Here is a 26244-nt window from a genome sequence, read left to right on the forward strand (position 1 = left end):
ATGTGAATCGTTCTTCAATGCTGACATCTCGTTCTTTTCCTTCCTTCCTTCCTTCCTTCCTTCCTTCCTTCCTTCCTTCCTTCCTTCCTTCCTTCCTTCCTTCCTTCCACTTTCACTTCCACTTTCCTTCCTTTCCACTTCCTTCAACTTTCTTCTTCTTCTTTGCCAAAAGCTATTGTTTTGATCATGGCTTGTTACATTAATTAGCAGGATAGTGCAAAAAAAATGATTTCCATAAAACAGTAAGAGTAGTGGCACTTTCTAGGGAAGATTATGGTTTAAGTCTAGATTAAAAAAAAAAAAAAAAAAAAAAAAAAAAACCTTCATATTATTTTAATCATGATGGAATTTTAATTAAATGCAAATGGTCCTGGGCATCAAAATCAAACTTTCAAATTTGAGGCTAACAAAATGACTGACAAAAGCACAAATAATAATATGCTATGATTTGTAATTTTCTTTTCTTTTAGAACATTGACACACTCATTAACATATGTGACATCCACCCATATTCTGCTTTAGTTCACTTTTTCATGTTCTCACTACAAATGGTGGTGATATGATGAGTTATAGGCACAGTTGTGTATGTCTTCCTTTGTGCTGTGATTGTGAAAATCACTTAACCAAGCCTTTGAGGCTCTCTGTTGACAATTGTGTCAACAGGGAATGATTTATTCTTAATTTATACATGCGGTAAAGGACAAATGTTTTGTTTTTGAAATCCACAGTTCTGGTCAAAATTGTCACAGAATGACATGCACATTGTAGGCCCAATTTTTTTTTATCCCCAGTCCAAGTCTAGTGCAAAAGTGCAGTGCAATTGTGCACAATGGGTGGAGTTTTCTTTTTGTATTTTGCTTGACCAAATTGAATGTGGTGTTGTGGGATGTAACACAGTTAACTCCCAGCCAATCAAAGAGGCTCCTCAAATTCCTATTATAATGATAGGGCGATTTCCTTCTTATACTGACATGAGCATTATCTATGGATAGTATAGAAGCAAACAGGATCACTTATTTATTGCTAAAACCAAACTTTGAACTACAGCGTCCATAAAGGGTTAAAAAAAAAAAAAAAAAAAGGCTCAACACTGGACCTTCGGAACTATTTCACTGACTTGCACGTGCACACATATTTGATTCAATAGTTAATTTAGGCACAATGACCTCTTTCCCTCCAACACGGAAACCACATCAGGGTTTAGAATTCGGTTAAAGTACCATTGCGGACTGGACCGTGTCATGTGAAACGTGACTCGAGATAATTGAGCAACTCTATTTTCCTGCTATTCCACATTGCAATCCATCTTTCTATCCATTTTCTTTACCAGTTACCCTCATTCCGTCACAGCTGAGCTGGAGTCCAGCTCAACTGACTTTGGGTCACCATGGACTGGTTGCCAGCCAGTCACAGTGTACAGGGAAGGCGTGGCTCAGTGGTGGAGTGGTCATCTCCCATCTGTGAGGTTTGGGTTTCCATCCTCAACCCTTGTGAGTTGTGACCATGTCAAAGTGTCTTTGAGCAAGACACTGGATCCTGATTTGCTCCCAGCAGTGACAGCAGCAGTGAATGGGTGAATGTGAGGATTTGTAAAGCGCTTTGGGTAACATATGGTGTAGATAAAGCACAGCACTATATAAAAAGGAGTTTGACAATTTTATCACTTATGACAAGTATGAATTTTCCATTTATTGATGTCCTTGTGAGCAGCTCGACATTATCTTCACACGAGGAGTCGCAAATTGATGCGATGGGGTATGAGATATAAAATGATTCATAAGTTGCATATTGCAAGCTCCACATGAAGAAGTCAGTAAACTAAAAAAAAAAAAAAAAAAGAATCCTTTTAAAATATGCATGTAGATGATGTGTTTGTGTATCGTTTCCCAGGCTACATTACAGGAAAAGAGGCTGGGTGGGTTTTTTGTATCTATATGAAGGCCGTTTAATTGACTTTCTGTCTCCATGGAGATGCAAATGACAGAAAAAGCTGCGAGCGAGCGAGGAGGCTCTCTGTTGTGTGGGTTTTCTCAAATGTGTGTTTGTGTGTCTTAGTCGAGGTTTTGCGGTGGTGTTTTTATACATTGCATATTTGAGCTTCAGTCTTTACAAAAGTGGTGCTGAAAAAAAAAAAAAAAACGGGTGAGAATGTTATTTTGTTTTCAGACTGGCGAGGTGATCATGCCATCTTTTAGAAGCTGCTTTTGTGTCTGAACATCCACACACAAACACACATAAATCCCACATCTGAAATTAAAAGGACATTGAAAAGTGTGTGATTGTACAGTATGTGTGGCATTAGAGTCAGTGAGTGAAACAAGATGAGAGGACGTGATTGAGAGCTGGGATGAGATCTACGGACAGCTATTCAATCAAACCGTGTGCCAGGGACCCGCTCAGCTAATTGTCAAATTCCACCAAGATTGATTCGCTCTGCCTCCTCTCCACTTTCTTCCCATCCGGTTACGTTCCAGCTCCAAAGTAAATCTTTCTAAGGAGAGCTTTGACCTCTGCGTGAATTCAGCTGCGCCTTTATGAATAGACTTCCAAAGGTAATAATACACATCTCATGCTTTGGTGTGGTTCTTTGAGGAGAACCTGGGATCGCTGTTTGGTGTGCATGTTAATATTAATAAAAGGTTTAACACTGCTCGAGAGTCAACAAAATACTACAGTGTCAATTTTAACTTTTAACTCATTTACTCCCCAAAACATATAAATACGTTCTATTTTAAATATTGCCATATTCCCAAAGATGTAATTATATGTTTTGGCTTTGATGCAACCTCTGAACTGAAGAGAATGCTTGACGCAATGGTAGTTATTACAAAAACGGCCAGCAGATGGCAGCAGAGTATAAGAGATCAAAAATCTCTTTTCCCCACTATTTTAAACAGATTTGTGAATAATGATGAAACTTAGCCATGTTCTAATGCTAATTGATGCAAAATGGAAACAGCTAGAAATACACTTTTTTTTCCTGATGAAAGAAGAGACTTTAATCTTTCTTTTGGTAGGTTCCATGTTTTTATAGCAATAGGACACAATATGCTATGGGCCTTGCAAAATCAGTCAAAATCCAGTAAAACAACGAATATGTCCTGGGAGTGAATGAGTTAATTGTTTCCCATATGTCCATATAGAGATGTCAGCCTGACCCACGGAAGTCAGGTGAATGAACCATTTGATCGTCAGTGACCAAAGTATCATCATCAGTATAGAATGAATGAAGAATTCATTTTGAAGAATGAAATGATTGCTCTCTAGGCAACAATCACCTCAACTTTGGTCAGTGTAGACCTTAATTGGGCAGATCCCTCAATCGCAGCACAACAATGTTGCCTCTTTTTACGTGGAATTAATCCGGAGGGATACTTGACTCACTAAGCCATTTTCAGCAGTAAAAGGTTACTATTTTGTCCAGAATTAATATGGTAATGAAATTAATATTGGTGATGCGCGATAATATCAGTGGCCGATAATTATCAGCACTTATCGACCAGTTTGACGTCAAACAGATAAAACAGATAATAAAGAAATCCAGCAATAATTATAGACATGCCACGTTGGTCCATCTGTTGTGGTTGTGGCTCATATCAATAAAATTCAGCCTCATGGTGCTTTACATACATTGAAACATTGTGCAAAGTTTAGACAATGTTTCAATGTATTTGTTAGACATATAGTAGTTAATTTTGCAAACAATTATCGGCTTACTTATCGGTTATCGACATCGGCACTTCTAAATTATTGGTTTATCGGTATCGGTTGAAAATAGCATTATCATGCATCCCTAATTAAAATGCCACTTGATGTCGGTTGAAGATGGCATCACCAGGAAATTCTGGGTTTGGTCAGCAAACTGAGCCATGATTGGTCATCACATGTAGGTGATGTCATCTTCAGTCAAAATCAAGTGACAGATTTAGTTTTTTAAGGCTTTAATTCATGAAAAATAATAGTTATCATATTAATTACTGTTGAAAATGGCTCAATGAGTCAAGTGTCTCTTTAAGCAACTCAATTGCCATTCACCGGTAATTACTAGATGTTAACCTGCATTCTTTTTCTTTGCCATCTACCATGTCACAAATGGTGACACTAATACTGAATATCGTGCAGGGTATGGTTATTTGTATAACGCTGTGATATTGGGCTATTAAATGAAAAGAAAAGCTGTAAAAGACTGTAGACATCACAAGGAATTCTACATCAGTTTTGTTTGAAATTAAACCCTCCACATTTGATCTTTCTACTTGTGCCTGTCCCACTATTTTTCTCTTTCTTTCCCTGAGGACAAAACATGTGATTAAGGCCGTATACATCTGCATGACAACATAGTTCTCACGTTACTAATTGTAGCTTTATTGAACAACCCCCTTCCTATTTCCAGCCCCTTTACTTGGCCTATAATTACAGCTCTTTTCCTTGCTTCACGCCTTTTCCTGCCTTGATCTTCGGCCCCACAACAATGAGACGATGTCGGTTGACAGACTTTTGGGATAAAAGAGCAAGAAAGGTGCGGAAAGACAAAGGAGATAAAGAGGTCACTGGAGATCGCGCTTATTTACTTGAAAACTGGGCTTCATTAAGTTGTCAGCACATTATTAAAGTGTATTATAAGACAATCTAATGAGCACATTAGGCCAACACCTGTAAATCGCATAAGAGCGGAATTAAGTCTTTTTACCATGCTCACTTTTTTACTGTTTTTAACATAAGCATACTGAAGTTCTTATTACATTTAAAGTATGGTTTCTTTTCTGCAATGCATTTCTCAGCTAGTTTTATTCTAACACAGGTGTAACTAATGCTGTGGCTGACGAGCGTACATAAGTTCAAATGGTCAAATCTAAAAGGCTGCAGTTGTTCTATGCTATAATAATGGCTGCTGCAGTGAGTTCACGGCTGAGTGATCTGGAAAGCGATGCAGTGAATAATGCAGTGGTGAAGCTTCGCGTGGTCCGAGTCTATATGAACTCATTAGCGGTTTGCGTTCATTGCATGGTGGAATCTTTAAAGGGATCATGGTGAGAGGTCAAGATTGACACAAGTTTTTTTTTAGATGGGCCAAAGTATTATAAGTTTGGGATAGCATGTGTGCTGGTAAGAGTATGTAAGTATAATTTTCCAAAATGGCCCATTTCAGAATTACGTCGCAGGGTCCACTCTAGGATTTAGCTTTAACCCCCAGGGACGGTTTTTGATTAACTCATTTGCTCCCAATAACGTGTAAATCCGTTTTCTTTTTAATGTCCTAAGTGTCCCAAAGACGTATTTATACATTTTTTTTTTTTTAATGCTAGAGCATACAGAAGGCTTTGATTCAGCTTCTCAACTGCAAAGAACGGTTGCAGAAATGGTAGTTATTACACAAAAGGCCAGCAGGTGGCAGCAGAGCAAAGGAGATCAACCAGGGCCATGTAGAAAAAAAGCTCAATTACTTACAATTTTAAATAGATTTGTGAAAACTGATGAAACTTAGCTCTCTTCTAATGCTAATTGCTGCAAAACGGAAACAGATAGAAACATACTTTTTTTTCCTGATGAAAGAAGAGACTTTAATCTTTCTTTTGATAGGTTCCATGCTTTTATAGCCATAAAACACAATATTCTGTGGGCGTTGCAAAATCAGTCAAAATCCAGTAAAACAGCCGGGAGCGAACGGGATTGCTTCTGTGAAAATGGTTGGGAGTGAATGAGTTAATTGATAATAGGATGTATGTCCCATATTTTTTCATTAAAGTGCATTATTTTCTCCTCCGACCAAATGAAACCCATGCAGACGGATATAAAAAATAAAAGGTCAACTCTTCCCATTTTTCGCTTTAAAAAGTACATCTTTTTAATACAGATGTGTTTATCCCTAAGGGGTCTTTTGTTGCCAGCAAGATTATATTTGGTTTTGTTGTGATTACTGTGGAGTGTACACAAAATGTCAAATGCTTGCCACATTATTGTGAATTCCAATGTTTTAGTAGAAGGTCGCTAGCTGTTACAAAAGCCAAAAAATACATATATAGAATAAAGTGGCTTGCTTCATGCGTGATATACATTTTAATATGCATTATGCAATCAGAAAATGAGGCCAAACACTTGTGGGGAAATATGGGAGATGACAAGAGTATGTTTACTTTTTGCACATGATTGTCATGTATAGTCAGAAAAAAAATGATCTAATTGTTTCCCTGTAGAATACTGCTTGTTTCATCACTGTGTATTCATCTACTCTAAAAAAAAAAAAATCATTTCAATGGCACTAATGACTTTACAGATTAATAGTTTATTCATGCTGTGAGAGAAACAATATACGTGAGACACTCTTGTAGCGATATCCACTTTTTTCTCTCATAGACAACTGTTTGTGTGTGAAATTGTGCAGTATATAAATGATATAAGGAGTAAAGTAATGAAAATCCATGAGCAATTCTGCTGTGCTGCTTTGTGGGACTTATTGATTGTATCCTCATCATCCACACTAATGGCCACAAAATGTGCTGGCTCTGACTTTTCTCCGATTCCCATGTGAGTAAATGTTGTCTTCTACATCAATGCCCATGTGAGAGAAGGAACGTGTTCTTGTGAATGCATTTCTCTTGCTAGATTCAACACGGTTTATTAATCTGTCTTTATTTGAAAACCATAACGTGAATTTTCATTTGGCTTGGGACAAAATATCAATACCACCATGTATAGCATTGGCATTAGATATCAATCTTAGAGTTTGTTATGTTATGTCACCTTTACAGAGGTGCTCCGTAGGATGTTGTTTTCCTTTGTATCCCTTTTGTCTTTAATATAACTGAATGTTAATTGTGTCATATTTTTCTTTTCTATTATTTATTGAGCAAATAATGGCCTGCACAGTTTGAAATGTAATCTGTCATTCAGGACCCAAAAGATGAAAGAAATGCTCAACAGTTTGAATAATTGATCAGAAGACAGGTGTCACTTTTTGAGAGGAACTTGAATCAAAATTGGTTCTCCACCTACTATAAAAACTGAATTAATTAATCTACGTGAATGGTGGATGATGTCAGGTGCTTTTCACATAACTGTTTCTCTCAAATTCACTGAGTAAAATGCAAATGAATTCCTATGTATTGGCACAATTTACTGTAAATGTTGGATTGTGTAGAAGGGCATGATCAACATAATTCCACAAGAATGTAGTAAATTAATTATAGAAGAATAAGAAGTCATAAATAATTACATTCAAACTGAGCAGAATTTTGTAGTGTCACAACCGTGGAAATGTTGCATTATTTTGCCAGAGGTTTCTTGTAGTTGGAAATGTAATGTTTTTCAAGTGACCTCGTCGGCTTTCAAAGATGTCAAGTGGAGTGCAAGGAGGCTTGCTTTCTTCAAATGAATGTGAAGAATGAAGAATGTGTGAATGCTGCAATAGAGGATTCATGGTAAACCATTGTGAGGTGGTTATAATGTTTAAATGCAAAATCCAGAAGAGCCAGATGATGTGATTAGACTTATTTGGATCTGACTTTGGAAGTAATATTACATGATATTTTATGTCATCCAGCAGATTATCACATAAGTGCAATCACAAACCTGATTGAGTTTTGCAAAATGAGGACTAGTGGATGGTGGGTGAGAAAGTAAAGACAACAATGCAGAAACAACAATTGTTAATCTTGCTAGACTTGCTTTCTTAAGAAAAAAAAAAATCATGTGTATATATGTATATTCAAGCATCTACGGTAATAATAAGTTCTACAGGGTTGACTAATAGTTTTTTTTTCTTTTGTGATGCTGGTGTTGATGACCATAGAACCCCAAAATGGAACTTAGTATAACATTAAAGAATGCTTCTATGTTTTTTTGTTTGTTTGTTTTTTTACTAGCCCAGAGGAAAAAGTGAGCATTAATTTGAAACCCAATTGTGTTTTCACTTGTGGAATCATCACCTCATCACTGAGTTAACCAATTTCATTTGTTTGTTCATGTGGAGGATCTGAACCTGTGGTGCATGTAGTGGATACAGCAGACAATCATACAAGTATTTTTTTCCATAGTATCACTCCTTATTTTGAGCCTTATTTAATTTTACTGTTTAGCTACTTGGCAGCACAAAGATATTGACTTTGCAATATTTCCTATGGGGACATTTGTTTTGAAATGGCAACAACTTGGAAGTCCATCAGCAAGTGTACTCGACTCATAGATTTCACTGTAAAATGGAAAAATCAGTTGCCAAAATTTTTCTATTATGCCTACTTGCGGAAGACATCTTTTGGCCAAAAATTACAATAAAAACTTATATTCATTTCATTGGTTAGCTGACATGTCTATTGTTTCCATCAGGACACTACTGAGTGGAATTTGATTTGAACTGAACTTCAAAACTTTAAAATTTATACACTTATGTGACAGTCAGAAATGACATCGGAGATGATGGATATGATTCATATGAAAATTAATTGAGAAAAAAAGTGAATCTGTCAGGGAGCTAATGTGCAATCAAATGTCGGAGCATTATTTTTCTTGGCTGGCATTTGTTGTTTTTTAAAGTGCAAAATTTCTATAACATTTTGGCCTAGGTTGACCTCACAATAGCTCAGTAAATATGCCTTGAAAATGTCACTTGTGAGAATATAAATTATATGGTAATTTGGAATACATAGTGTGTGTATATATTTCATATGCCGCCACTTTGTTCTGACACATTGAAAGTTACAAGCATTATTACTGGTGGTGGTGCAGTTTTTCAACTGTGGAATTTTAAATAATGTGAGAGTGATTTATTACATTCTTACAGCTTTATAGCCATTGTCTCTGTTCTGCATCCCTTAGTTCCTACTCATATTACTCTCACTTTGCATTTCCAGTTGAGGCACTCAACACACAGTCAAAAACCAAACAAACAAACAAAAAAACCCCAATAAATTCTATTTTTCTTATGTAAATATCCACAGGTTACTAAGAAAGCTCATTTGGCTATTAATAATAAGAAAAGTGTTGAAATGAGATTGGGTGAGGATCACTATTTTTTTTTTCAGCGATCACACACTAACCCACATCTGATTTTTATCATTAACCGTCAACTGAGCATTAACTCAGATCAATCACTCATGTAATTTATGTTCTGTACATGTGTAAACATTTAGCCTTTTTATCACAAGTGTCAAAATATCCAAATCGAGGTTGAAGATTGGTAAATTCCTTTTTTGGCTGAGAAGGAAAATGGAACAAAAATAGAAAGGAAACCAATAACAGCTCTTAAAATTATCTAGGTGGGAAAAGGGCAGTAAATTCATGAGGTTTCCTAGAAAGAAAAAAGTAATGGCTGGTACGTGCTGGATTTATTCCAAATCCAAAGACAGACCGAAAAGTAATATGTTAAGCAGATTAGTGAACTCTGGTGTGGATCACTGAGAGGTATGCATCCTGGCGTGTTGTAAAAAGGATATTTTATTTAAGCCTTGGTGACGGCAAGGCTGTGCTGAGCTCGAGGGAAGCAGCAGTCGAGCTGAGCAAACTCGATAATGAAACCATAGGGAGACACCGAGCCGAAAGGAAATCCAGAGCTGTGGAGAGATGAGGGCAAGGACACGTTCAGGTGTTAAGTAAGGAAAGAAAAGTTTACAAGGCCAGTTCAATGACCCTGAAGGGAGGAAGTGGAAGGTTATTTGAAGGGTTTTAATAATTGGATAATATGCAGCTGGTGGGGACCTGCTCTGCGTTCAAGCGCTATAGCACATAATACTCATCACAAGCAACCCCCTCTAATTCTGCAGGCGGATTTTCCATCCAGCACAAGTTACATAAGCAAGAAACTGTGTAAATGGGTGAATGAGAGACATTAACTTAACTGTCAAGCTAACCTAGCTAGCTAGCTTAGCTTCACAGCTCACACAGCTAGCTTATGCGTCTGATGAATGTAAACGTAGCAGATGTTGTCTGTTAGTCCTAGTATGTTGTCTTTCATCAAATGAAACGATAATGCTTGAATCCATGCCATGGTTGCTATATTGATGGCACACACAGCACAAAAAACAAAAAAACAAACAAAAAACAAACAAACAAAAAAAGCAAAAAGGTGCACTGTATTAAAAAAATACAAATATAGCAATATAAACGTAAACAGTTACTTAACAAGTCACGGAGTTCAAGTCAAAGTCAAGTCCAGTCTTTCGTAAGTCATAAATTAGTGACTCAAGTCCAAGTCATGAGACTCAAGTCCCCCAACTCTGGCAACTGGAACAGGTAGTGAGTAGTTAGTAGTGTGCTGTCCATCTCCTGTTTCACCTGCACTTAAAAACACTACTGATTGTAGTGCGGATCCAGTGTGTGTAGAGGGCTCAACAAACAAACAAACAAACAAACAAACAAACAAACAAACAAACAAACAAACAAACAAACAAACAAACAAACAAACAAACAAATTGTGGTTTATTGTGGTTCATTCATCAATAAATGATGAACACGGTGTGTTGTAAATGACCGCTTGTAAAATGTTGCCTCAGAAGTACAAGTTTGTGATTATTCAAGACAGTAAATTGTTGAGTATGGATTCTTGTATTCTATTCAAGGTTTTAATAGCACTTTCGGGCACCACAGTATTTTTCGGTTGTGCAATATGATGTGAGGTCATTCATCCTAAGCATAGAACTATAGTTTGGGAGTCAAATAAATTAATCGTGAAAATGGTTTTCCAATTAATGGTTATCTTGCTGGTGTGGCCTCACTATTTGAGTTCAAGGTAATCATGACAGTGTTCAGAATTGCTCTGTTTCAAAAGACACACAAAATGCTCAAATATAAATGACGGTGCTTCAGCAGCACAGGCAGCACCCTCATCCAATAGTTGCCAAACTTGCCACATCTGCATCACAGTTCCAAAGTTCAGGGTTCAAAACGAGATTCTGGAGTGTGCAAGTTCTTGCCATCCATTTTCTTTAGGTATTCCGACTACATCCTACATGTTCATAAAATTAATGAGTTTGTTAATTAAAATCTCTCAATTGTGCATAACTGTGAATGTGAGGGTTAATGGCTTTTTTCCAGTCGGTGCCCTGTGATTTGCTGGCCACCAGTCCCAGGTGTACCGTGCCTTCCGCCCAAAGTCAGATGGGATGTGCTCCAGCTCGCTCACGACCCTAATTGAGGACAAGAAACATAAAAAATGGATGGATAGATGGATGTCTCAGGAGCAGAATACAAGTATACATTCATGTATAGTTGGGACTTTAAATATTTTGGCATTTACTATGTCTTTGTTGGGATTGGTTTGCTTCCACAAATATTTGTTAATAATGAACCAATGAGACCTTTTTATGAGCCTCAAAATACAATTTGTTCAGTATGAATGGTACATTATGACTTAACTGCATCTGTGGCTCACAGCTCTGTAATGCCACTGAGACTTACTGAACAACTGGGTCACAAAACAGCTGAACACAGTCATTTTCACAAAGTGTTTATTTATTGGGGACTAATCCCAGGATGCATATGGAGCTGACTCAACATGGATTTGAATGAGGGCCAATTCATTGTTTGGCTGAAGTATGTTGCCTACTTTGATTTTTGGTCAGTTCAATGGAAGTAGTGGACTGTTGACAAAGTCTTTTCAGCGTCTTTTCATATCTGGTCTGTCAACTTCTTGAGTTGTTATAGTATGATTAATGGTTCCTTTCTTTTCTGTCACAGGAAAAAAGCAACCAATTTACCGCTGCATCACTGCTTCTTTTAATTTCTGAATGATGCCTGTTGTCAGACTCTTGCATGCTTTATTTCATCTGTGGCTAGTGTAGTTTATCATTGTCACAAACACTTTTCCTTTTGTCACCCGTGTATTTCCTTCTATATCTAATTGCAAGTTACATCAAGCTTGTGCAATACAGGCTGTATGGCAGAAAGGACTTTGCCAAAGTTAGATGTTTAAATGTCTCTGAAATGCACTTAATATAAATGAATGATAGTTGATTTTGTTTTTAGCAACTATTACGCAGTCAGTATGAAAAATAGCGCAATGACATTCCTAATCAGTATAGTATTGCAATTTACCATAGATGTCTCTTTGTCAGTGTCATGTTCTGAGGTTGGATCCCAAAACGCAGACACAAATAAGAGTTTTAACACTTTATTCGTTAGACCTCAAAAGGCGTGGAACTAACTTGACTTGACCAGAAACAACAAGAAGGCATCGAGGAAGAGAGAAGCAGGTGGCCAGCTGGACAGAGGAATAATTCGACAAAAAACACATTTCTCAGACAGCTTATATAGACAGTGAATCGATCTGATTGGTTGTGGCTAGACATGTAGGGTATTACCAGTTGAAACTAGATGCCGATTGCTTTGAACTGATGTAATCGGCATCTAGTTTCAACTAGTAATACCCTAAATTTATCTGTAAGCTAATGATTCACAAAAAAATACCCAATATTATATAATAATAACCACGGTGACTGTTTCATCAGAAAGAAAAAGGGAGAGAATTTTATTTATTTTACTTATATGAAGGAAGTCATTACTGTCCGTCATGTGGCAAATGAAGACGTCTTTAGGTAAAGATGAATCGCTTCATTGACAGGGAAAGCTTGTTATGCTAGATCTATTTGGAAAAGCGATTACAGGGGCTTTAAATTTCAATAAATATTTGATGTGCCAGGACGGCTGCATACTGTGAGTTGAAGTGGTGATGCTGTGTGCCAATGAGGGAGCTGATGACTTTCTCAATGTATCCACATAGGGGAAAATATTATTTATCTTCCTCTGTCTTATAGTGTCCCCTTTTGCTCCTCCAATCATCGCTACAATTTTCCAGTTATAAGCTCTTTTTTTTTTTTTTTTTAGCAGCACCTCTTGTCATACTTTTAAAATTTTGAGGTTGCTTTATGGTTCATGAAATAAAAGCAGGAACTATAGACATAAATGGTGTAATGGAGGACGGCTTCTGTTCATCTCAGCTCAGTCACAATCATTCAACTATTATGGGAGTCAAACAACCAATAAATACGAAAAATATTTGGCAACCACTGGAGTCTATACGAAGTGTCATCATGTTGTTCTTAACCACAAGAGATGTGTTGAGCTGTCATGATGCAAATCCACCCGTATGCGTGTCAGGATATGATGGGATTAACTTCGCAAACAGTTTTGCTGCTGGTGTGTCTTGTGGGAATTAAAAAAATTGATGACCTTTGGGTGCTTTATTTTGGATGTCCAATTAACCATCCAGATATGGAAAGACACTGAAGTCAAGTCAGCAATAAATCACGTCAGTGATTTGGACAGGCGGGTGAAACGGGGAGATTGGCGACAATTACAATTACTATGCCGTCAAGTAAATATTCGCACATTGGAGATGTGATGTTGTCTGACGGCGTGAGCTTAATGGAAATCTCTGAACATTGTATTGACAGGCAATAAACTGCATTATTTTATTGTGATGCAGTTTATATGCAAAAAAAAGTTAGTGCATATGTGTTTTGATGAATTATCGATGTAAGTAGTTTTCCTCTGTTTCTACAGGAACCTTGGAAAATCAGGACTACGAGTGTCTTGCCTAGGACTTGGTAAGTACATTTCACTTTTTCTTGTCTCAGTGAGTGACAACATTTTTACTGTTAACAAAAAAGCAAATCCCTTGGCCATTATAAGTGTGCTAGCTGTCTTGCTGTTGGCTTTTGTGCTTCACATTAGTCTAAGTGGTCTCCTTTAATTTGACGGCGCTGTGCAGTTCAGAAAAGGTCAGCCGAATGAATGCCAGTTATCTGCCACACTTTGTGCCTACGGTGGAAACAATACTGACAAAGCGAGTGCGGCTAAGGAGAAAAACTGAAGAGATGTTGCCAAGATCAATCCGATTTTTTTGGGTGTGTGTACTTTTAGCATAAAAATAGAAATTGAGACTTGTCGCTAGCAGGATAGCCGATCCGTTTTCTGGCTACTGTCAGGTTGCCCTTGTACAAGGCACTAAACAACCCCAAAATGCTTCGGGGGCCAACACAGTTGAACTACCCCTCATTCTGACATCTCTCCCTTGAGTGAATGCCTGCTGGATGTGTTTGTGCATACTCCATGAATTGGATCTTATGTCATGTTTTCAACAACAACAACAACAACAAAATATTAATAAATCCTCCACGTTTGCTCTCGCGTCGATGAGCGCCGTCGATCACATGATCTACGGCGCTCATGAATTTTAAGTGCCGCGTCGCTCGTGGCCGGCTGCGGTGCACACGTCGCCAATCCTTGAACGCCGTAGATGGCGGGGCGTCGCTCACTTCTGATTGGTCAGTTTAGTCACATGCTGTGACGGCATTTCCCCCGGAGTTTCCGCAAGACCGCCATTTTTAAAACAGAAAACATGGATGCGGTCGAAGAGAGTCTTTGTGAAGAGGTGCGCAAATACATACATTTGCACGACTTTCATTTAGTGGCCGTACACACCACCTACGCCGCTGCCTTCCTGATAGAATTAAACGAATGATCTGCTCATCAAGTTCTAGAAGTTGTAGCAAACCATGCTCCACGCTCGCCATGTTTTCGCTTCTGTTCTGGAAACGAAAGACGACTTCCGGAATTTGGAATCTCTACTCTTTGGCGTCCTAGCCAGTACCAGCCGTAGCGACACCCCCGACTTGGAGTGAAACTACAGCCCATTGTCAAAACAATGTGATGTGTATTGTGCACAAGTCGGAAGGCAAACGCACGAGCGGAGCAACGCCGTAACCCCCCCGTGCGAGCCCGTCGCAGAAGCATACTGAGGCCTTAAGAGATTGCAGGGATAAAACAGTTTTACACCTTACTGTGAAAGGGGCTAAGAAAGAAAGAAAGAAAGAAAGAAAGAAAGAAAGAAAGAAAGAAAGAAAGAAAAGAAAGAAAAACGAGGGAAAGAAATTTCTCTCTCTCTCTCTATACATATATATATATATATATATATATATATATATACTGCCCAGAGCCAGCTGAGATAGGCGCCAGCATCCGCCGCGACCCTTGTGAGGATTAAGCGGTCAAGTCCCGTTGTCATTCTGTCACTTTAATTTCCCCTCATTACGTTTTAATCTGTTGTTTATTGTGCATAATGTGAGCCATTGACAGCCATTAAAAGTTTCCTGGACAATGAAAGAAAATGATTGCACATCCAGCTGAGCAGAATTTATGAATTCATTTGTCAAATATTTTGAAGCAACTTCTCTAGTCTAAATTAGGTCTCTCCCAATTTAGTTGAAATTGAAGTTATTATTTTCAATATACGATTCAGCTTGGACAGTCAGATGGTGTTGTTAACATAATGAGGTGATTTGTGTGATCAATCCGAACTTTCTGTGCACCCCTTCATCCCACTGCAAATTAGAATGGCCACCAGCTTTATTGCTGCACAGTGCTAATTGGTTGGGGGGAGGGGGTGGGGTGGGGGGCTGTGCGGCCACACACATACTTACAAGTTTATAATCAGCATTATCAGGACCCATCAGTGCTTGTACACCAGCTCATTATTTTTGTCCAATAATTATATCTACAGTATTTTCTGCACTATAAGGCGCACATAAAAGCCTTTAATCTTCTCAAAAACCAACAGTGCGCCTTATAATCAGGTGCGCCTTATAAGTGGCTCAATATTGGTTAAGTACGGCTACCATAGTCAGGGGGTGTCAACGAAGTAACAGCAGTTAGAACGGTAGTACCACACCTGAACAAGGCTGGGAAATATTGTAGATATGGATAGTAACATTAGGACAATATTGAGTTATTGTTATATTGTTAATACGGAACCATATTGTGACTGCACAACCGGTAACTTGTTTTGGGAGTGACTAAAGTTGTCAGAATGCCGGTTTGTATTCAATTACCGATCATAAATATTGACTGACTCACTTCAGATTCCCTTTAGCACAGCTCCATCTATTTTACGCTTAATGCAACCCCAGCCACTGCAGTAGCTTCTACTCTTTGCGCCTTATAATGCGGTGCGCCTTATATATGGGAAAAGTTTTAAAATGTGTCATTCATTGAAGGTGCGCCTTCTGATGCGGTGCGCCTTATAGTGCGGAAAATACGGTACTTGTCACAGATTGTGCAAGGCTTTGATTCATGTGTGCCATCGATTGACACATTTTTATAATATTTTTTCCCTGGATGCAAACTCCTGCAGTGCAAAAAAAGCAGTGAGAAGATGGACCTGTGCTGTGGAGGGCGAGTTACTGCAGTGTCTTTGCATCTAATGGACCCTCTCAATCACTGGACTTGTCAATTGTTCACCTCCACAAATTCTTTCCTCCTTTCACACTATTTTTTCTTCTACAAAATCGAATGAGATTTCCCTGTCGCAAAACCTTTATTAACTGTACGAGCAATAGCTTAAGGAAACATCCCTAATATATACAACTTTAATTCAAATTACCCACAGTATAGTACAACAAAAGAAAAGCTACCCTTTGAAGACATCTGACAGACGCATAATGGTATTGGACTTTCAGGTCCTTTGAATGTATAACAAGCAAAAAGGCCACAATGAATTCCTATGTATGCAAATAATCTCTAATTTATGGTGTCAGTGAGGGCAGGTGAGGTGAATCATAAAGTTGCATTGTCAGCGTATGGAGGGGTTGGGGGTGCGAGGTAGTCTAACGTTATTTTTAACCTGTGTTGTACTGTTTATGTTGCTCTCTCCGCCTACTGAAGCAGCAGTGGAAAGTAGACAAAACAGAAATAGAAATCACAGTAGTCAAAGGTGATTCAAGTGTTGTTCTGAAAAAGTCAATAATATAAAAAATTGAGGAGGCAGTGCAGTAGACAGGCCATGCAACACACCCGAAAATAGATCCAAAGGTTGTTGTGTGTTTGTGGTAGACAGAGTGCTGATGACTTTGCAATATTAGCTACCATTAACCAGGGTGACTATATTTTCATTTCCAAAAACAGAAGTCAATCGGGATATTTCAATGATATTCAAAGTTTACTCAAAAAATGCTACAAATTATACATATTTTAGCGTATGCCTCCTCTGTATGGATAGAACATAAAACAAAAACAAACAAACAAACAGGAATTTAGTCTTATTTCACAAAATAACTAAATTAAAATTTTGCTCCTGCGGTCAACCCCTTTTTTTTTTTTTTTTTTTTAAATGTCATTTTATTTTATTTTATTTGGTAGTTCAGGCAGTTTTTTTTTTTTTAAGAGTATAGCACATTAAGAATACATTGAAAACCGGACATTTTCATACATTTATTAACAGACATCAATTAATTGAACACATTTATTATATGTTTTTAAAATCCCCAACGTTGGGTGACACGGGCACGAAGAATCAGTTTGGAAGGCGGTCTCCACGTGCCCACTTCACAGTGGTGATCTGTGATCTGGACAATTTTATGCCATCTGCCCATGATGTACTTTGTGTGCTCAGATCTCCTGTGAGTCAGTCCCTGCTTTTTCCTTGTCATGGACCATGTGTGCTTCTCTTTCCTCGGGAGACTTGTGAGTGGGCTACCCTATAGTTTGAAAGCAGCCTTTGCTCTCCTTTCCAGAGACCCTCAAATAAATCCTTCCATCGTTTATTATTTCTCCCATTGAGATCTGAGGCTTCCATCCGCTCTGTAAAACAGTACGGACAGGGAACCGCTTCCCCTTCCTGAGTTGTGAAGACAGCTTGCTAAAACCGGACATCAAATTTGAGCCTGACGTTTGACTTTAAATGCCTCTCAGCTTCAGGAACAAGCCTCACAAAGTTATCACATTTATAACTGTTGCATAGCAACCTTCCGTACATCCACCTGCACTTTCCACTTGCAGTTGCCAGAGAAAAAGAAATGTTTGACGTTCACGGGGATTCAATTTCCATCAAAGAGCAAAAACTCTGTTGATCCCACATGTGCTGTGGCCTTGACACTCGAGCTCTGCTGGGTTTTCATCCCAAACTGAGCCTCCCACTCAGACACAAAGCTGCTACTGGACATCCGCAGCAGTGATTACAATTTTGCCGCACTGGAAACGGCTTAATGGGTTGACAGAACACACATATTCGCACGTGCCTGCAGAGAGAGCACACATTTAAAAGGTATTGTAAAATGTAGATAAGAAATATACAGCATATAATGGAAAAACACACTCTACTGAAAATCACATAATGGCTGTGGACTTAGCTGAGACTTATGAAGTTGCCATGGTTACTGATTTCAAAAAAATTCTCAAATCAATCCCCATTGCCTGTGATGATAGGGATGCAAATGTGATGCAGCTGGACTCATTTGCTTCGTACTACCACAACATATCCAAGGGCATCATCTGTAAGTTACACTCAAGCGGACCTCCGAGGAGCTGTTACAACTGACGTGTGGACTAATGGCTTATGTTGTCATAAAGCTGAGCATGTGGTTAATTGCCTTTTTATTACGCCTTGTCATCCCTCGATGACAATGGAGCAACACAAGTCAACAGTGGACATATAAGAATTATTATGTGTGGGAGTGGAAAAGGAAACATGGTGAGATTGTGTTGCTACTGTATTTTCTATCGCGTTTGTCCTCATTAGGGTCACAGGTGGGCTGGAAACTTTTCCAGCTGACTTTGGGTGAGAAGTGGGTCAGATGGCGGGACATGTTTTTTGCCATTAGTCATGATTGAGCCTAATGGATTCTGCTATAGAAACAAGTGCCAGGACCAGGAGGAATATAAAATGAAAACAGTTTGCTAAAATGTAGCACTGCTAATGTGGATTAGCTAAAAGCGTAGCACTGCTAATGTGGATTAAACATGATATTTCACCGGCAAATACATATATTTCCAAATATTTTTAAAATGAGCATATTTGCCAGCCAAAAATGTTTACTCCACATTCTCAGTTCTACTCTTAACATCATTCTATAATGAATCACAATCTATGTGGTTTGCATGTAAATCAATAAAACATAAAAGGTTCAAAGAAAGAAGAACCAGAGGTTGGTGCACCTTTTTTTCTGAAAGTAAACATAAAGGGAGAAAAGTGGTGGCAGGTCACCTCTCCAAGAAATAGCAGGCTTGCGTCCTCATCTCTTGTCAAGCAGCCCTGACAATCCCCCGAGTAACACTAAAGCCGTGCAGCATTTTAAGGTTGGAAGCAAACAGATTTGGTGTTCCTGTCACAGACCTTTTTTGTGGCACTGTAAATTCCTAGATTACTTCAACGGTTATGAATGGGAAGTGTTTTCTCTTCTCAACAGAGCTATATTAATAATTCAATGATGGTATTTGCGGAGGAATTTGTCTCTTTGCTTGTGGTGGCTTCAACTTTTGCATTCCTGTAGCATTGCTTACCTGCTAATCAGCAGCATCATTATGCACACTCGGGACACTCGGTCACACACTCAACATTTTCCATCCATCCATCCATCCATTTTCTTTGACTGCTTATTCCTCACAAGGGTTGTGGGGGGTGCTGGAGCCTATCTCACCAGGCTATGGGCAGTAGGCAGGGTACACCCTGAACTGGTTGCCAGCACACAGAGACAAACAACCATCCACTCAACATTTTATGCTATCACTATTTTTATACAGCATTAACAGGCATTCTCACATAATAATCATTCATCAGAGGGTAATTTGTTTCTGTTGGAAACACGACAGCCTCTTTAGGTTAATCCCATATGTCAGTGTTTTTTAAAGTCGAAATGAAATGGTCACTTTCTGTTTTCTCTGCAGGTACATGGGTGACGTTTGGGGGTCAGATAACAGATGAGGTATGATTCATTTTCTTTTTTGTGTGTTTTTATTTATTTATTTAAGAAAAATGTTTGACAGACACTTTGCATTTCTCATGATTGATAAAATTACAGAAACACATTTTTGGAAATGCTTGTACAGTGCAGCACAATTCTTAATGGCTAAAAATGACTCTTATTTGATGGTAATATTAATGTCAACGTGGCATTCAAAACTGAATATTGTTATTGTTATAAAGATTTTTTTATACAGGTCTTGTATTGTGATCTCGTTGATGTTAAATTAAAATAATGTTAAAATTGATTATTAATTTATGAATTAATTAATGCATATGAGGGGAGATTCCCAAATCCTGTCGTGTCTTAGCGGTGTCTAATGGGATTTCCACTTCTGTCGTTGATACGGACCAATAATAGCCGTCTCTTGGGGCCCCCTACAAGCCACCAGCCACCTAGTAAGGGGCCCTACGTGGGGTATACTTCACACGTTGCAGTTGCAGTGTCTTAAATATCATTTTGTCATTTGTTATGGGGTCAATGTCATCAGTCTCTTAGTGCAGCCGTCAGCTGGGGACCTTAGGCCACTGCCTCGATTGCATCGCCTTGTTGCGTTATCTCTTTTCGCACGCAAGCACACAACACAGAATGCACAATCCAAGGGACACACAGACAGTAAGCTTATGTAACTGTATTATTTGTCTTACCCTAAAGACTTTCTGCTATGGAGCAACACGACATTATTCTGCAGTTCAATGTCACTGGTGACATCCTGTCCCTTTCACAGTTTTAGTTCTGACCAGGAGATACGGTTGAAAGCCCTTGAAAATTTGCCTTGATTACCATTATGTGTGTCCCCAGCTCATCAACATCAACCGATCGACAAAATGCCTCAAGTCTGATTAGGATTAAGGAGGGACATAGCTTTATTAGACAATACCTGCTGGCGATGAGACACTTTTTTATTGTGATAGATGATCATTGGCTCAACATGGTGGACTTTACTCTTGCCCTTTAATTAAAGATTTGTTTCTCTGTTTACATCAGAGCACTTGGTCAGCAGGTACACGAACAGGATTGAGCCCTTCAGTAATCCATCAAGGGGCATATCTGCAAGCCGAAGGCTTGTCTAACACATGCCTTACTGAAACAGCATTGAAACATTTCAAATTGCCATGGGTGTGTTCCTACTCTTAATAATACTAAGAAGAGTGATGAGTTGGAATTTGTTAACACTGACACAGACAGAGACGAGTGCGTGTGTGGATGCTGCATGTGGTAGCCATGAAGCCAGCGTTGTGTGGGTTGCATGTGGGAGGTTTGATAGCCTTGTTTCTTGAGTTAACCAAGAAAATATATTCGGTTTTTCCTCACTGGATGATACGTGTGTCCGCATAAAATGGTCCCACACCACCAAAGAAAAACAGAAGCAACAACCTAAACACAAAGCTTTTCTGCAAGTATCTCTGCAAACTCACAATGACGTCATAGTTCTCTAGTGTTGAGGTGTCATAAAAGTTTCAAGATTGGTGTCACAGAAGATATATTTCAAAACCAAACTAGAGACTACAAGTTCTTCTTTTTTTGAATAACCCCCCTCCAGCTCCATCTTAATGTCATCTATAAGTCTTCAGACTGGGTGCCCGCATTGTCATGATGAAGCAGTCGCAATTTTCACCTCTTCTCACGCACTAAACAAATTGACTATTATAGGATGTGCGGGTTTATCGGCTTTATGGGAATTAAAACGAATTAATTGGAATTTGGGCGAAATGATTTGATGACTTCCAACATTAGATTGGTTATGAGGAAGTTCGATTTATTCTATGGATGGTTGGCTTTCGTTTTTTTCTTATTGCAATTGTGCATTTGTTTTGAAATTGTCTGCAAGTTGGCCAATGGGAAGCTTCACCTAGCTTGTGTCCATTTATTAAAAAAAAAAAGAAAAAAAAAAAAGTGCAACTTATCAGGTCTTCTGAGTCTTAATAACAGTTCAGAACATTAACAATTCTTCAGAACATGAACAACATTGGTGACCTGGTCGTCTCTCTAATCTCCCTCGTACTCCGTATTCTTGTCAACATGTCTACTTGAGTAATGGTGTCTGATTTCTTGAACACCACAACTTTATCTGTGCATTCATGATATGTCGGGTACTTGACAAAAAAACATGCTGTCCCCTGTTTTTCTTGAAATTGGCCGTTCGTATGGCCAACCCTTTTCTGCATGTTTTTGAGGAAGACATGACTGCGACTGGGTGACAGAATATCTTTTTCTTAAACTCGTGTCATGAAAATTGCATTTCACACAAAGCTGTCATGAGCCTAATCTATGGTTATCAATGTGTTTATTAAAAAAATAACACACACAAAATGTGCAGGGCTATGGAGAAGCAGATGCCGCGCTATTACGTTACTATATACATTACTTTGATGCAAATGGTTTGAGACCACTGACTTAGCGTCTCCAGTAATCCTAACAATACAATATAAAAGCTGATCTTACTGATATTTTGTAGGACCACAACGGTTTGTTACTAAATTTAGCCTTTGCTTAACTTCTGGACAAGTTATGTTGGTGCATTACTAAAACTCAGATGTTTTTTATTTTTTATTTTTTTTATTGATTTGGTCTGAAAAGAAAAGAGACATCAGCTCTAACACCGCTCACCAACCCAGATTCCCCCCAAGAAGGAGATGTACTCTTTCAACATCTGTGTATTGTTGCTCCCTGCTTACTGGGCGTCTTTGAGGGTTTTGAAGAGAAGATAAAAGTGAGGACCGGAGTTGAGGTGGAGGCTGCAAGATTTATCATTTGCTCACTAAAATTGATTTTTCAAGCTGAGCTTGTGCAGCTCCAACATCACACAGGAGCGGTTTGGCTGTGATAATAACTTTATAAAATCACTTTTTAGTACCCATTTTTATGAACTTGTCATGTTTTCATCTTTCACCGTGACCACATTTAATGGGAAGCTGTTGAATTTTAGGGCTGAGCCATCTGACTTGAGGTAAAAACACACTGCACATATAAATACACACAAAAGAACATAAATCTTTAGAGGAAGCCTTTATATTACGTGTTGTGATCATAATATTGGACTTATCAAATAAAATAGTGTTTGCTGCATTTGGAAATATTTTACTCATTACTGTAGAATACTTGAGACACTTATTATATGGAAATGCATCAAAATTGGCACTAAACATGGACATATTTATGAACTAATTGTGGAGTAAAAAGTGGAAGTTGTGCTTGCTTTATTGTTTGTTTAATTAGATCACTGGTTCATAATACCAAACATGCTGTATTTTGATACACTCATATTTGGGGTCATATTGGGTCATGCCAAGGAGGCATGACTCAGTAGTAGAGTGGTCGCCTCCCATTCATGAGGTTGTGGGTTTGATTCTCACCCCTGGTGACCATGTCAAAGTCTCCTTGAGCAAGATGCTGAACCCCGATTTGCTACCAGTGGACCTGCTGCATGGCAGCAGTTGACCACTGCTGTGTGAATGGGTGAATGTGAGGCATTGTAAAGTGCTTTGGGCACCATATAGTGAAGTAAAACATGCTATATAAAAAGCAGTCCCTTTACCAAAATAACAACAGCAAAATCCCTGGACATTCAAGCATGTTGTTTAGCTTTCAGTCCTCATGGTTGTATGTATGTTGGCAGGTTGCAGAGCAGCTGATGACCATTGCCTACGAGAGCGGGGTCAACCTGTTTGACACAGCTGAAGTTTATGCGGGTGGCAGGTTAGTCTTGTTCGAGCTTCTCAGGTTTTCCACACTTTCGCTCCAACTCACAGCAACATGCATTATATTTGGATATTCTCAACTGAAATTGAGGTTTTCTCCAGACTGTGTGCTGCAATCACATACCCATGATTATATGTGTGGACAACCAAAACCAAATTAATGTTTCTTTTATTGTGTGTTGCCCATTAAAGTACATTTATTGCATCAAAATGTGATTGTAGTCATTTTCATTCTGCCTTGCAGGGCCGAAGTGATTCTTGGAAGCATTATCAAGAAGAAGTGCTGGAGGTAATAACAGTAATACTGTATAAGCTCAATCCATCTTGTCGCCATAAAAGAGACTCAAAGAGAAACAAATCAACATCAAACAGCCTGTGATTGAAATAGTGATGACATGAAAGCCAAAGAAACTGAACTTAAATAGTTACTGTAGACAGCAAAAGTCTGATTTGAAGACTACAATAATAAATAAGACAAACAGATGCTGTATTGACCCTGAAGGTAATTCACTACTGACTCTGAGCATATAATCAATACAGCAACCATTTTTCAAGGCTCCTTTCATTCTCTCTTTTGCTTTTTTGTAGGAGATCCAGCTTGGTCATCACAACCAAACTTTACTGGGGAGGAAAGTAAGTGACAAGTTCTACAGTCCAACAAGTGTTTTTATTTGTATATATTTTTTCCAATATAACTTATGCTGGTTCCTTACACTGTTATATCTGCACTGACAACCTGACAAAGAAAAAAAAATGCACGTAATTTATTTTTGTGCCATCAGAGCAGAGACCGAGAGAGGCCTGTCTAGAAAGCACATTATTGAAGGTATGGCTAAAACGCTACAGCTTGTTGGACTCGTAAGTTAATGGATTAAGTACGAAGGTTTTGTCCATCTAAATGTGTGCCCCTCAGGGTTGAAAGGCTCTCTACAGAGAATGCAGTTGGAGTACGTCGATGTGGTTTTTGCCAACCGCCCGGACAGCAACACTCCAATGGAAGGTGAGGCGTGTCCACAACTCCACAATAATACTTAGGCCTATTCATCTTGTCCATATAATTTACCTTACCCTTTCGTTTACACTCAAAACTGCACCAGAAACGTTCCAAAAGTTTGTTTGTTTGTTTGGAGTAAGTAATGTTCCAGTTGGCTGGACCATTTAAGTTTAACTGCCTGGTTGTGGTGGAACAAAGATGTCTGAGTCAAATGACAGATGGATTCAGGCAGCTGGTGGCAGATTGTAATTAATATTTATTTGGTGCATTTGCATGCCGCTGGTCAACCTTCTCACATTATATTGTGATTATGTCTCAACTGCTTAGCGAGGTTTGTGGTGTCACCAGAGTGCCTTGCACACCTCCCACACACCACTCACAATGTTGTCGCTTTCCCAGCAACTGGAGGGTATGAGGACCACGATTGCAGTTAGTTATACTAACTGGGTATCATTTTATAACCCCCCTTTGTGGTTTATGTCATGAATTCACAGGTTACTGGAAGTTCATCAACTGTTTTTATTAACCGATTAAGTGACCAAAGGCTGCCGTAAAACGTGGCCACTGGCTACTACCAACAAGGCTACTAGCACCTCCTAGTGGAGATCGTTAGAATAGTCATTTTTAAATCACCCCATTTTTAGATTTTGGGTTCTGTATGGTGCGGCAGTAGCTCATTTGTAAGTTCTAGAGCTTAACCTCCAGTCAATTTACTATCGTTCTCCATGTTTTACTCTGTCTTTTTGCTTCCGTCCTACCCTGTTCTTAACCTTCGCACTACATCGCTTCACCTGAAGCAGGAAAATAAAGTGTCACGCTATTACGGAGGGAGATTGTAGTGTAATTAGAGTTCTGGGCCAGGGTGATGACGAATGGCCCTAATGACAGTCCCAAGTCTGAGTTTTTGTTGGCTCCTGCTGTCAGCACTGTTTGAGGCTAATTGCATCATTAGAGCTGTGGTAGGATAGAACATAAGCTTCACTATGTGAGATTGTTAGGTTGGTGGATTGGGATCAGTAATGAGTTGTCAGATTACTGCATTCAAAAAATGTAGCTGTGTGCTATCCTTCTGTATTCATTTGTTGTTTATTTGACATTTTTGGATAGAAGGTCAATTTGTGGACAATTTACTCAGTCCCAGTCTCAACTACTTCTGGGAGGCCAAGATTAGACTGGAGCATAAATTATGGCATACATAAAACACATACAGCATAAAAAAAAATACACTAAAAACATCAGAGCAAAAAACAAAACAAAACAAAACACGTTGGGTATATTTTAAAACACATCAGTGATTATATATATATATATATATATATATATATATATATGTATCCATCCATCCATTTTCTTGGTCATTTTTCTTGGTCGCGGGGGGTGCTGGCGCCTATCTCAGCAGGCTCTGGGCAGTAGGCGGGGGACACCCTGGACTGGTTGCCACAGAGACGAACAACCATCCACACTATATAAACTGACCCAATTTTGGGGGTCAATTTTCCGTTGGGTCAAATTGACCCAAGTGGTGGATTGGTCCAATATTGATAAATTTTTATTTTATTTGATTTTTTTACCCAACTGTTTTTAGAGTAGATCACTCCCCCCTCACAATTTAACAAAAGCTATCAACTTCTTTTTTTTTTTTAACAAGGTAATAAAAGAATAATAATCTTGCTATGGCAGTGTTCCTTTTTTCTTGAGTGTGTTTAAAAGCGTGATAAATACAGCTACAATATTTACATTTAAAATACATGCACACCCCAAAAAATAAATAAATAAATAAATCAAACATCAAAATATTATTCCAACCACCTCAACTAACTGGTTT

The 26244-nt window shown here is 38.6% G+C and overlaps 1 protein-coding gene across 4 annotated transcripts in view; it reads left to right on the plus strand.

Moving 5' to 3' along the window:
* Positions 1 to 26244, plus strand: part of kcnab1a (potassium voltage-gated channel subfamily A regulatory beta subunit 1a) — a 52601-nt gene that overhangs the window by 20676 nt on the left and 5681 nt on the right. For 3 of the 4 annotated variants that reach the window (XR_013287921.1, XM_077541300.1, XM_077541301.1), the window contains exons 2-8: positions 13492 to 13535; positions 19648 to 19685; positions 23344 to 23423; positions 23670 to 23714; positions 24014 to 24058; positions 24208 to 24251; positions 24339 to 24425. Coding sequence is in view for 3 of the 4 variants with exons in the window: in XM_077541300.1 (XP_077397426.1) it covers positions 13492 to 13535; positions 19648 to 19685; positions 23344 to 23423; positions 23670 to 23714; positions 24014 to 24058; positions 24208 to 24251; positions 24339 to 24425 (383 nt within the window). In the remaining variant the exon portion in view is untranslated. Of the gene's footprint in view, positions 1 to 12347; positions 12525 to 13491; positions 13536 to 19647; positions 19686 to 23343; positions 23424 to 23669; positions 23715 to 24013; positions 24059 to 24207; positions 24252 to 24338; positions 24426 to 26244 lie in introns of those variants that run through there. The other variant, XM_077541302.1, reaches the window with a different exon arrangement.

The sequence above is a fragment of the Festucalex cinctus genome, chromosome 13 (assembly GCF_051991245.1).
Source record: "Festucalex cinctus isolate MCC-2025b chromosome 13, RoL_Fcin_1.0, whole genome shotgun sequence".
NCBI lineage: Eukaryota > Metazoa > Chordata > Actinopteri > Syngnathiformes > Syngnathidae > Festucalex > Festucalex cinctus.